This window comes from Borostomias antarcticus (genome assembly GCF_949987555.1).
Source record: "Borostomias antarcticus genome assembly, chromosome: 31".
NCBI lineage: Eukaryota > Metazoa > Chordata > Actinopteri > Stomiiformes > Stomiidae > Borostomias > Borostomias antarcticus.
Window position 1 is genome coordinate 5,950,800 of NC_140264.1, and position 13,427 is coordinate 5,964,226.

The 13,427-nt window shown below is 45.7% G+C and overlaps 1 protein-coding gene across 1 annotated transcript in view; it reads right to left on the reverse strand.

Annotated features, from left to right (window-relative positions):
* Positions 1–10,869: 10,869 nt before the first annotated feature.
* Positions 10,870–13,427, reverse strand: part of LOC311327257 (bifunctional apoptosis regulator-like) — a gene marked incomplete at its 5' end in the record, with an annotated part of 7,552 nt that continues 4,994 nt past the window's right edge. Inside the window, 3 exon segments of the mRNA XM_084460290.1 lie at positions 10,870–11,204; positions 11,817–12,013; positions 13,152–13,319. Of these exon segments, the coding sequence (XP_084316416.1) occupies positions 11,012–11,204; positions 11,817–12,013; positions 13,152–13,319 (558 nt within the window).

Here is a 13,427-nt window from a genome sequence, read left to right on the forward strand (position 1 = left end):
CGATTGACGATGGCTTGCGCCCTCTGCTGGGGGGGGGGGGACACAACAGGCTGTACTGTGGGAACCAAACCCATCGGTTAGACTAGTAAAGAGTTACGTGTATTGAGACGTTGTAGTAGCATACTTATATCTTTTCTTTTAATATTTCGCCTTGCTGGAGTTATTTATCATCCACAGATACTGAATTAGGGAGGTTGTGACATGTTCAATGTTTGGCTGGTGTTGGGGAGCAGTTCATCTGATTGACTTTGTTGTTTAAGCCACAGCTCTTGTTGGTTTTCGGTAAGTTAATTGAGGCCAGTGTGTGGACAAAAACATGTTCAGTCTTGCAGTCGACTAGGTGTTCATAACAGTATGTTGACCGTGTAGCACCATGTCTAAATGAATGGGTTAAGCGACTGCTTACTGTCAGACATACATGCATAGGGGGAGTGACAATATGCAATAAAATAACACTGTAAAAACATCTGTTTTTATTAGTGGAACAAAATGTATGAAATACTTGACTCGGTGCTCAGAGCCCACCTCTGATGTGATGGTGTCAGGACTACTCGCCCAAGCCTGTGTGAGGCAGGGGACATGTGAGTCTATCTCTACAAATATCCACAGAAAACCTGATGTGGTTATAGGACTGTTTTTTTAAATTGTTTTTGAGGTATAAATACTTGTTCTGGTATCACCACATCTACGCAGATGAGAAACCTGACAATACTATTACATATTCTGATTCCTCTCACCCCTGCCTATTTAGGATGTACTACTACTAGGCTACATGCTTTCAGTCAAATAAGATACAATTGTTTTGCGTGACCTTTATTTTGAAATTCCTCTAGAGAAAAAACCGTAAATGAGTTTCGTCAGGCTGGCTAGGAAACTGCTGTATAGAGTAACTGCTGATAGCATTTTTAAAAATGTCCAAACTACAGTTATTCAGAGATTTTGTCAACGAGCGATTATCAGCAGCAGCTGTGGAGATATGTGGGCATTATGAAGAAACCCTTTCAGAGTGCCAAGAAGAAATCTGTCGCTCCAAGGAGAAAAGCTCTGGGATTTCAGACGGCATTCAACCCGAGACCACGTTACATCGAACAGGTTATATTTATAACAGTACCCTGGTTATATTTATAACAGTACCCTCATCTGCTGTGGTTTAGAGTAACTATTTCGTGTTCTGATCTGACCCATATTCTCCAGACGATTAAGCTTGTAGCATCCAGTAGCCTAGCAAGCTAGCTAGCATACCGTCACACACGTGTTCTGTAACCTTATAACAACGGGAATCATCATAGCCTATTCTCTAGCCAACGTCGACTCAACTGTTATAAAAAGCATCCTTAAAGGTATAATATGTTATATGTGGATTAAAGCAATACATCGCGATATTTGGACCTTTACAAACATGACTGGTGCTAAGAGTCTCGCGCTAAAAGCCTACTAGTAGGTAGTAGAATAATGAAGTTGGCTTCATCCTAATATTTATCTTCCTTTTCCCCCCAGATGTCCAGCAGCTCTCTCTCCCAGAACCCCCACAGATTAAAGAGGAACAGGAACCATGCACCAGTCAGGGGGGAGAGCAGCTTCAAGGGCTGCAGTCTGATACTACAGACCCTATATTCACTTCTCCCAGAGTGATAACCCACTGTGATCCAGATGACTCGTCTCAACTCCCATCTCATGTCCCAAATCAAATTGTGAGGAACAGAGAAAGCGAATCTTTATCCATCAACACAACTGAAGAACAAATCAAAGCAGAGTCTGATGAAGAATATGGAGCACCAGAACCAGCCAGTGATTCTCAGCTGCCCTCGGTAACTCCAGACTGTCCTACAGCTCAGAGTTTAGAAGAGGAGGAGGAGAGAGATGCACTGCAGCCTAATCTAAAGCCTATCAAGTCAAAGAGAACACAAGCTAAGTGTTCTAGACCAATTCCCAGAACTCACTCCAGCCCTGGCCCCTGCCCCAGTACCAAGACCAGCCCCTGGACCAGGCCTATTCACAGCTCCAGCTCTGGCAGTGAGAGTGAAGATGTTTTTTCTGGGCAGGCTGGGAGCAAGACAACAGAGAAACCATATCAGTGTGAGGAATGTGATTCAGCTTTTAGTCGGAAGGGTGGTTTAGTTGTCCATAAAAGAATCCACACAGGAGAGAAACCATATGCATGTGAGGACTGTGAGAAAGCTTTTAGTCAAAAGAACAATTTAGTTAAACATAGAACAATCCACACAGGTGTGAAACGATATCAGTGTGAGGAATGTGGCAAAGCTATTAGGTGTAGGAGTCATTTAGTTAGCCATAGAAGAATCCACACTGGAGAGAAACCTTATCAGTGTGAGGAATGTGACAAAGCTTTTCGTCAAAAGAGTAATTTGGTTAGTCATAAAAGAATCCACACAGATGCGAAACTATATCAGTGTGAGGAATGTGACAAAGCCTTTCGTCAAAGGCGTAGTTTAGTTAAACATAGACGATTCCACACAGGAGAGAAACCATATCTGTGCCAGGAATGTGGCACAACTTTTAGTGAACAGAGTAGGTTACTTGTCCATAGAAGAATCCACCCTGGAAATAAACCATATGAGTTATAGGAATGTCACAAAGCTTTTATTTGTATGACTGCTTTAATGAACCATCAACAAAATTCAGAGGCACAACAGAGAAACCATATCAGTGTGAGGATTGTGATTCAGATTTTAGTCAGAAGGGTTATTGAGTTGTCCATAAAATATTCCATTCAGGAAAGAATCCATATCAGTGTGAGGACTGAGAAAGCATTTAGTCAGAAGAATAATTTTGTTAAACATCGAACAATCTACACAGGTGTGAAACCACAACAGTGTAAGGAATGTGGGAAAGCTATTAGGTGTAGGAGTCATTTAGTTAGCCATAGAAGAATCCACACAGGAGCGAAACCATATCAGTGTTGGTATTGAACTGTTAATTACTGTGTTATTCTTAACTGTTTTATTAGTATTGAACTGTTTATTACTGTGTTATTCTTAACTGTTTTATTAGTATTGAACTGTTTATTACCTATTTGTGACCAGGATGGTGTCATCATTGATAGATTTAGCATGTTTGGAATGTTCTCTGACACAGTTCCGGTTGGGTTGTGTTTAAGTAAGAGTAGTGACATCATTATGTCGAGACTTTGTTTGGCACAATCTCCCGTCACATACTTAGCTATTTCAGGGTCTAGCTTAGAGCTAAACCATGTTGCTTATGAACATATCTTATAATTTCTTCTTTTTTTTCCTTAATTTCAATTATTATTGTTGAAGGTGTATTCTATAACAAATACATTTATTGATTGTTTCATTTTACTATTTGGCAAATAAATCTTTTAGACTGCATTTAAAGTACCTGATTCTCCTCGTTTGCTGCCTTATCCTACTCAGTTAATATGTTGAGGTATTGATGCCAGTTGACTTGTTCTATATGTTATGGTGTAGCTCTTGATTCACTATCTTGGTTGGTCTACTAAGCCACAGACACAAGTTATGAATAGCTCTATGACACGTACATATCTATGGAAGCCTCTGTCTGGTAGTTATTCTGTAGAACGTCATTGTACCGGTTAAGCAGCTGAGCTAGGAATACATTACATTACATTAGTCATTTAGCAGACGCTTTTATCCAAAGCGACTAACAATAATTGCATTTAACGTAGGAAGAGCCAATGTACTACTACTCACCAGAACTCACAAGTGCATCTTCTCTCTAAAACAAGTGACTAAGAGCATAATCTAGTGCTGAAGGAAAAGTGCAAGAATCACAATCTAAAGTACAGTGCAATATAATATAATAAGTGCTTAGGTGGGAGGATTGTTGTAGTACTTCTTGAAGAGATGAGCTGGATAAGCTGGATTCCTGCTCAAGGGAGGCCTATTATGTACTAATGTCTATGGCATGTCCTATTAAGGACAAGCCATAACTAGAATTCCAGTGTACCTGTACCCATACTGGTTATGTATGAATTCCAGAGTACCTGTACCCATACTGGTTATGTATGAATTCCAGTGTACCTGTACCCATACTGGTTATGTATGAATTCCAGAGTACCTGTACCCATACTGGTTATGTATGAATTCCAGTGTACCTGTACCCATACTGGTTATGTATGAATTCCAGAGTACCTGTACCCATACTGGTTATGTATGAATTCCAGTGTACCTGTACCCATACTGGTTATGTATGGGGATATACTTTCTGTTCTAGGATAGTGCAAGCCTGTTGTTCCAGAAAAGCCTGCTGGCTTGCATACTGCAAAATACGACCGGATGTAGTAGGACATCCTGGTATTTTTGCCATACTGCATGTGGCATACTATGTATTGGGACATACTACATCCTGTTTTGGCATACTATATAGTAGGCTAGTATGCGATTCGGAACGTAGCCCTAGCCTACTGATTTGTTTCAGCCATGCCTACACTGGCCTCAATAGTCGCACATTCTTAAATTGTTTCTACTGTGGTCATGTACCCGACTCCTGGATTTAGATTTTAGTTAAAGTATAAAACACATATTGGTAGGAGGATGCACTTTCAGTGTTGGACAAATTAAATAACATATTAAAAAAAATTAACGCCAGATTTTGTGCATGTGTGCCTTTTATATCAGTATTAGGCTACTTTGCATAGATATTGTACACTCATTTGATCAAATCAGCGATGGAAGGTGAATATTTTAATTAAATTACCAACATTGTCAATAAATCTTCAGTTAGGAAGCTAAATATTTAGGAACAATCATTGACATTCTGACTGCCTGGTTGTGTGTTGAACGTTGAGAGCATAGACATAACTAGAAATGTGCAATTTGGGGAAATTGCACATTTGACATAATAATGACAGAATGGTTGGCCATTCTTATTATTAATTAGTGTTGGGTGTGTTTATGGCGTGTGTGTGTGTGTGTGTGCATGTGTGTTGGATGTTGTGTGCATGCACTTGTAGTTCTTCCCCTGGGTTACATTCAACCCTACAATGTCTTTGATTTTAATAATTAATTAGAAGAAATGACAGACCAAAAGGTAAAGTGGGCTGTTATAGCGCCAACGTGAGGCCCATCAGTGTAATTATTTTTTCCTGAGTAGGACTCTTGATCGTTAACCTCTCTACCAAGTTTGGTAACTGTAGGCCTTAAGGTTTCCGAGATAAAAATATTTGAACTGGAGATTTTCCCTATTCCCATTCAGGTCAATGGGGAATTTTAATTCACTAATAAATTCATATAAATTAAACTATCAAAGATATCGCTTAGCAATGAGGAAGCCCACGATTCCCAATGAAGCCGGTCGATTTGACATATGACTCGTGTGTGTGTGTGTGTGTGTGTGTGTGTGTGTGTGTGTGTGTGTGTGTGTGTGTGTGTGTGTGTGTGTGTGTGCCGTTAGAACTGTGGGAGGAGTAGCGTGGCAAACTTTTGGGGTTCTAGATCCAAACAAAACAAACAAACAAATAAAGTCGACCAAGTACTAGAGTGTGTTGCCGTTCGGGCAACCACACTAATAAAGATTATGTTTATGGTTGAGAGGATGTGATAAGACGTCCTGTAGCCTACTCTTGATTGGTAGGATCTGCTTCACCCGCTGCGTCACTTCATGGCCTTTTATTTTGAAAATAATCCATGGAGAATCCACTTCCGGTTCATAGTTCGTTCCTACTGTAACCAGGGTGTACATAGCCCACATTCCCGTGAACCGGGAGCTACTGACGATTTTAAATGACTCTTTTTGTCTCTCCTGTTTTCATAACATGGAGGGTTTCGTGGTGAAAGAGGAGGAGGAAGAGAAAATGGTTTTCAAAGAAGAAGAGGTGGAAGAAGCCGTAGGGAACTCTGTCCTTCCCGGTGAGTGCTGGTTGTATGTGACCATGGAGAGAAGAAGTGAGCTAACTACCCTCCAGATTATATTATATTGTAGCAAAAGAGTAGCCTGGTAAACCATTAAAAAAAATTCACGACAGGAGCGATTTGATTTTTCCCAGAAAATGGAGCACCCAATCAGTGGACTGCATTTTAACTGCTGTCCCGCCTTCAGTCCCTGATTGGTTCCCGTAGATGATGACGAGAAATAGGGAGGGGAAGTGATCTCATCGCCCCCTAGCGGTAGGGTTCCTCATGCCGAGAGAATGAATGGGATTTCTCATAGCACATTTTCTGAAAAATTATATCTCGGTCTACATCGTTAGTAATGCATTAAATATGATATACTTGGAGACAAACTTTATTGATTCTGGTGATCATAGTTAATTTTCAATCACAATCCGAATTATGTATATATTTTTTGAACTGTGCGGACAGTATAAATACCGTCCACCCGCCCCAATGAAGAGCTAGTTTTTCATTGGCGCAGCTGGTTAAAACGGTGTCTGTTACGTGACCCGGGTTCGATTCCCATCCAGGTCATGCCGAAACGTATGGGTTACACTAATATTTCTCTCTCTTTTCCCCCCAGATGTCCAGCAGCTCTCTCTCCCAGAACCCCCACAGATTAAAGAGGAACAGGAACTGTGGACCAGTCAGGGGGGAGAGCATCTTCAAGGGCTTCAGTCTGATACTACACCCTCCATATTCACTTCTCCCAGAGTGATAACCCACTGTGATCCAGAGGACTCGTCTCAACTCCCACCTCTTGACCAAACTCCACCTGTAGAGGAGAGAGAGAGAGACTCTCTATCCACCAACACAACTGAGGAACAGATCAAAGCCAGCTCAAGTCCAGACTGGGGTTTGAAAGAAGAAGAGAGAGAGCTGCTGCCTGATCTAAAGCCTATCAAGTCAAAGAGAACACGGGCTCAGTGTTCTAGAACACGGGCTCAGTGTTCTAGAACACGGGCTCAGTGTTCTAGAACACGGGCTCAGTGTTCTAGTCCTGTTCCCAGCTCTGGCTCCACTCCAGGCCTCGGCCTCACGACCAAGACCAGCCACAGCCCGAGGACCAGGCCTATTTCCAGTTCCGGCTCTGGAAGTGAGAGTGAAGATGCTTCTTCCGGGGAAGCTGAGAGCTACCAGGGTAGTCGAGACAGGACAGTGACCCCAGCGCAGGTGTTAGCCTTGCTACAGGATATCGGAGAGGAGGAATCGGGGGGCGAACAGTGTGAGGAGCTGGAGGGAGATGTCATCGACTCTGATTCAGGTTCAGAATCGGACTCGGAAACGGAGTGTGCCGGGGATCCATTTGAAGAGGCAGCGAGGGACGGCACATTGTGGATGGAGCAGCCTCCTGGAAACCCCGGGGGTGTTGGAGCGCGAGGGGGCAGCATGAGGGAACCCCCGGGGCCCACACGCTCTGCCACGGAAAACATCACAAGTCCATTGAGCAGCCTTCTGTGTTTGATTGACTGTCAAATGTGGCAACAGATTATCAAGCACACCGAGGCGGAAGCCGGCCGAAACGGCGCCGGTATGTTCCGCATGACGATGGAGGAGCTGAAGGCGTTCGTGGGTCTCGTTTATCTGAAAGGCATCACCGGCGGGAGAACCATGAACCCCGACGACTACTGGTCCGCTGACTTGGGAATTCCCGTCTTCAAGGAGACGATGTCTCGCCAGAGATTCCGGCACATCATGCGCTACCTACGCTTCGATGACAAGAACACGAGGGCTGCCCGCCTTTGGGAGGATAAATTCGCCATGATATCAGAGATATTCTATCGGTTTGTGAAAAACAGCATTGCTTCTTACACACCTGGCGAGAACATAACCGTAGACGAACAGTTCGTCCCTACCAAGGCGCGCTGTCGTTTCACACAGTACAAGAAGCCCAACAAATTTGGCATCAAATTCTGGGTAGCAGCCGACGCCGAAACAAAATACATGTTGAACGCACATCCCTATCTCGGGAAAGATGACACGAGGTCGGCTGGTCAGCGGTTGTCGGACAATGTGGTGATGCGCCTGATGGAGCCTTTCCTGGGCAAAGGAAGAAATGTAACGATAACAGGCAATGTCTTCGCCTCACTGGCGCTGGCAAACAATCTCTTGGAGCACAAAACCACCGTTGTCGGCGCAATGAACAGAAACGGACGAGAGACGCCCCCGTGCGTGTGGGCGCGGCCCGAAAGGTTTTCCACCAAGGTGCTGAGGGCCGGCGAAGCCACCCTCACCATCTACCAGGCGAAACCAAAGGAAAACGTCTGCATCCTGAGCACCATGCATCAGACGGTTTCAACCGATAACGGCGCACAGAAACTGCCCAACACAGTCTCCCACTACAACAGCACCAAGTCCGGCGTGGATGTTCTGGACCAGATGACGCGGCGGTACTCGGCGAAGGGAAGCACCCATCGCTGGCCTGTAGCCGTGTTCTACCACATCCTGGACCTGGCCGCGTTCAACGCACACATCCTGTACAAGCAGAGCACGAACGTCAACATCAGCAGAAGGCGGTTCATTCGGGAGCTGGGGAAGGAACTGTGCGCGCCTCAGAAGATGGCCAGAGCAGCGGCGCGATGCTACCCTGCGGCTCCTGGGAAGATGGCGAGGGCAGCGGCGCGTTGCTACCCCGCGGATCCGAACACCGACCCTCCTGCGAAAAGGAAAAGGATAAGGTGTCAACTTCGCAAATGTATGGGGAACAAAACCGCTGAGATCTGCGAGTCGTGCAGGCGAGCGGTCTGTGGCAAATGCACTAAGAGTGCTCCGAAGAGATGCTTGGATTGTTGATGACGCTTCAGTACTTGCACGCTAGGCTACTGTGCCTAAATCTTCAGTTATGTGTTCGGTTACTCGCTAACTTGGGTTTTCATAGACATGGGATTTATAGACCAACATTCCTTGTGATCAATGACTTCTCCAACACAGAACACCAAAGATTTAAAAAGCAATACTATGGTAAAGGGGATGTACTATGAAAATGTGCTAGCTGATAAAGCTACTTGCAAAGCATGTTGAGAACGTCTGAGTTGGTCAGAATAGACCAAATGATTTCTGACAGTTATCATAGGATACATTTTTCAATGTGTATTAGACCATGTCTCAGTGTATAGGCTATGTTGTATAATTCATTTCATTCACATAATTAATTTTCCTTAGGTGTTTACTGTAAATAAACTACACTTAATGACTATAGATCCGTTTTACCTTGTTTCTTTTATGCTGTAAATTAGTTTTAATAAATTGTAATAAAGTATAAGTCAAGAGACTCAATGACACTGATTCTAACAGGCTCTTCCAATAAACCGATATGTTAAATCACACTAGACACTGAAGGACATTCTTTCCAAAGATTTATTGATTTCTTTCTTGAACTTGAAGGACCACAGTGCGGCAGTGTCCCCATTCATTCATTTTAAGTGCAAAGTACAAATCATAATATATATAAAAATAAAGATTTTTATTAATTCAATTGATATACAGTACCCTCAACCCACAATTTGCACAAATATGCAACCCACGGTATCGCAAAAGAAGAGAAAAGTGGGACAAAAATCACAGAATAATTTTTAAAATGGAACAAGCAATATTAGTTACATACAAACAAACAGAGCTGTTGATCGTGAGACTGACAGGCAGGTTAAGAGCCAGTATTGTCCTCTGCTATAGTCCACCTGGAGCCCTCATCTACAAGAGCAAGGACACGACTTATTATCCTTAAAAAAATAAACAGAAAATTACACAAACTTCCTTTTTTGAAACTTCCGGGAAGATGAACCCTTCTGCTTAAAAAAAGAAAACAACCATTTGATAATCAGTTTAAAAGGAGGTGTGGGGAGCTACAGCAGCACTCCCAGCTGGGGGGTCCGGGAGGTCAGCTGGGGGTCGGGGAGGTCAGCTGGGGGTCAGGGGGGGTCAGCCGGGGGTCCGGGCGGGTCAGCTGGGGGTCCGGGAGGTAAGCTGGGGGTCGGGGGGTCAGCTGGGGGTCGGGGGGGTCAGCTGGGGGTCGGGGGGGTCAGCTGGGGGTCGGGGGGGTCAGGGGGGGTCAGCCTGGGGGCAGGGGGGGCCAGCTGGGGGTCAGGGGAGGTCAGCTGGGGGTCGGGGGGGTCAGCTGGGCCTGGTTCCTCTCAGCAGCGCAGGGCTGGCTGCTTCACCACAGGATGGACCAGTAACCAGTAACCAGTAACCAGCCAGGACTCAGACTGACGTTCTGAACAAACATACTTTCTGAACACTGAGCCAGGGTTGGGTTCTGAACACTGAGCCAGGGTTGGGTTCTGAACACTGAGCCAGGGTTGGGTTCTGAACACTGAGCCAGGGTTGGGTTCTGAACACTGAGCCAGGGTTGGGTTCTGAACACTGAGCCAGGGTTGGGTTCTGAACACTGAGCCAGGGTCGGGTTCTGAACACTGAGCCAGGGTTGGGTTCTGAACACTGAGCCAGGGTTGGGTTAGACAGCAAATAAGACAACAGGAGCACGGTGAGAGCCCGCCAATCCTCCACTGTTCCTTCCAAGAAACTTCATATGAACTGACTGGTGAGCGTACGCTCCTCCGTCTAACGCTCCTCCGTCTAACGCTCCGCCGTCTAACGCTCCTCCGTCTAACGCTCCTCCGTCTAACGCTCCTCCGTCTAACGCTCCTCCGTCTCCTCTGTGTGAATGAAGCTGCTGCATTAAGACGTCCTCCGGGACGCAGTCTCCTCAGGCACAGTTTGGACACGTTCCACATTCGTCCGTTCTGATTCCATCAGACATCGTTACTCACACTGTGTGTAGTCCTCATACCCTCAGAAAAACTACAAAGTCCAAGATGCAACCGAGATCTGTGTGTGTGAATGTGTATGTTTCATACATTGTGTGTGTGTTTCCTCCCCTCAGGGAACGTGTGTGTGTGTGTGTCCTCCCTCGGAGTGTGTGTGTCCTCCAGGGAGCGTGTGTGTGTGTGTGTGTGTGTGTGTGTGTCCTCCAGGGAGCGTGTGTGTGTGTGTGTGTGTGTGTGTGTGTGTGTGTATGTGTCCTCCAGGGAGAGTGTGTGTGTGTGTGTGTATGTGTCCTCCAGGGAGCGTGTGTGTGTGTGTATGTGTCCTCCAGGGAGCGTGCGTGTGTGTGTGTGTGTGTGTGTGTGTGTCCGTTCTCAGGGCGCGTGTGTGTCGGGGTGCATGAGCTGCTGCACCACCAGGTCGATGTTGATGACGGGGTTGAAGTAGAGCGCCCAGTAGAACAGGCAGTTGCACAGGAAGTGAGGGATGAGGGGCCACAGCAGGGCGAAGGCGAGGCCCTGGGATGACATCCTCCAGAAGTGACCCCACATGCGCCTGGGCACAGACCTGGGGGACACACGGACTCTCATCACTTCCCATGCCAGAATGGGTGTGTGTGTGTGTGTGTGTGTGTTAGGGCTGTAGGATTGTATCGATACAACGATGCATCGCGGTACGTAGTCTCGCGATACTGTATCGATCTTTCAGCCCGGAGTATCGATACAGCCGGGCGCTGTAAAATTTAAAAAAAATTAAATTAAATTAAAAAAAAAAAAAAATTATTTAAATTTTTAAATCCAGTTTAAAAAGCATATTCTACAATATTAAGTTAAAAAAGCATACATATAAATAATTTGGAAAACCATAAATACTACAATGTTGACAGTTTAAAAAGCATGGATATCAAATGTAAAATATTTATTAGCTAGCTCTCTGTCCAGTCATTGAGTTTGAGTTATCTATATAGTGCATTTGAGCCATTCAGTTTTCAGTCTTGAACACTTAAAATCTTTCAGTAAATGATGTGTGTATCGCAATACGTATCGTATCGTATCGTGACCTCTGTATCGTGATGCGTATCGTATCGCGAAATCCAAGATGATATACAGCCCTAGTGTGTGTGTGTGTGTGTGTGTGTGTGTGTGTGTGTGTGTGTGTGTGTGTGTGTGTGTGTAGTACCGGATCTGTGCGCGTGTCCAGAGGCGGTAGAAGGCGCAGCCCTCCAGCACGGACAGCAGCATGGCGTTGACGATGACGAAGCGCGACGTCCAGTAGTGCACCGACAGCCAATCCCACGCGAACTCGGCGATCAGCTGGTACGGAAGCAGGAAGTACTTCACCAGAAATTCCGCCCACTGATGCCAGCTAGGCCTCGACTGTGGAGCGAGTGACGAGAAGTGTACGGCAGAAAAAAATAGGACACAAAATGTATAATAACATAAGAGTAAAGGATTCAATGATAGTTTTGACTTCAAAAATATGACGGTATAAACACAGAAATTAACCCTGATAAGACGGTCATCATATTCTATGTGCTTTGGGTGCGCTGTGGGGTGTCTGAATGAGGTCCAATCAGAAGCAGAATCAGTAGATTGGTTTGCGCTAGCATACGTGTTCGACCGCTGGGAAGAACAGCATGGAATCAACTGAGAAAGGTCTCCATGAATCAACAACATAAATGGCCATGTAGTTCATGAGATTGTGCCCAAAAATTCTGAACTCTCCCTTTAACAGAATGAGAATACAATGGAACAAGGAATTGTTCTACTTTGAAAGCTGCAACATGTGAGATGCCCACCAAAGAGATCTCTAAACTACAAATGATACAGAACGCTGCAGCACGAGTCCTCACTAAGACTAGACGCAGGGCACACACGAGTCCTCACTAAGACTAGACGAAGGGCACACACGAGTCCTCGCTAAGACTAGACGCAGGGCACGCAAGAGTCCTCACTAAGACTAGACGAAGGGCACACACGAGTCCTCGCTAAGACTAGACGCAGGGCACGCAAGAGTCCTCACTAAGACTAGACGAAGGGCACACAAGAGTCCTCACTAAGACTAGACGAAGGGCACACAAGAGTCCTCACTAAGACTAGACGCAGGGCACCCTAAGAGTCCTCACTAAGACTAGACGAGAGTCCTCACTAAGACTAGACGAAGGGCACACAAGAGTCCTCACTAAGACTAGACGAAGGGCACCCTAAGAGTCCTCGCTAAGACTAGACGCAGGGCACACAAGAGTCCTCACTAAGACTAGACGAAGGGCACACAAGAGTCCTCACTAAGACTAGACGCAGGGCACACAAGAGTCCTCACTAAGACTAGACGAAGGGCACACATCACACCAGCCTTACAATCACTAACCTGGTTACCTGTCAACTCTAGAATAGACTTCAAAATACATATATGAGTCATGCTCATTAGTATGCTTGTCAGATACATGCCCAACAGCCCACTTAGGTCACTTTGGTGAACTGTTTTTTTGCTTCCCTCTGGAATATGTAGGGGTACCTGCGTGTGGTCCGAGTGTGGGCGGGGCCGTGCGAGGGCGGGGCAGCAGGTGTGCAGGAAGGGCAGGAAGGAGTCGGAGTAGTCGAACAGGTAGAGGTAGAGCAGCGTCAGGCGGGGGGACGTCTTCAGGGCGTACAGCAGGAACAGAGACTTCCCTGCATTCACCGCCTGGACACGCACGCACACACACACGCACACACACACGCACGCACACACGCGCACGCACACGCACGCACACACACACACACACACACAGAGGCGGAGACCAAAAACATA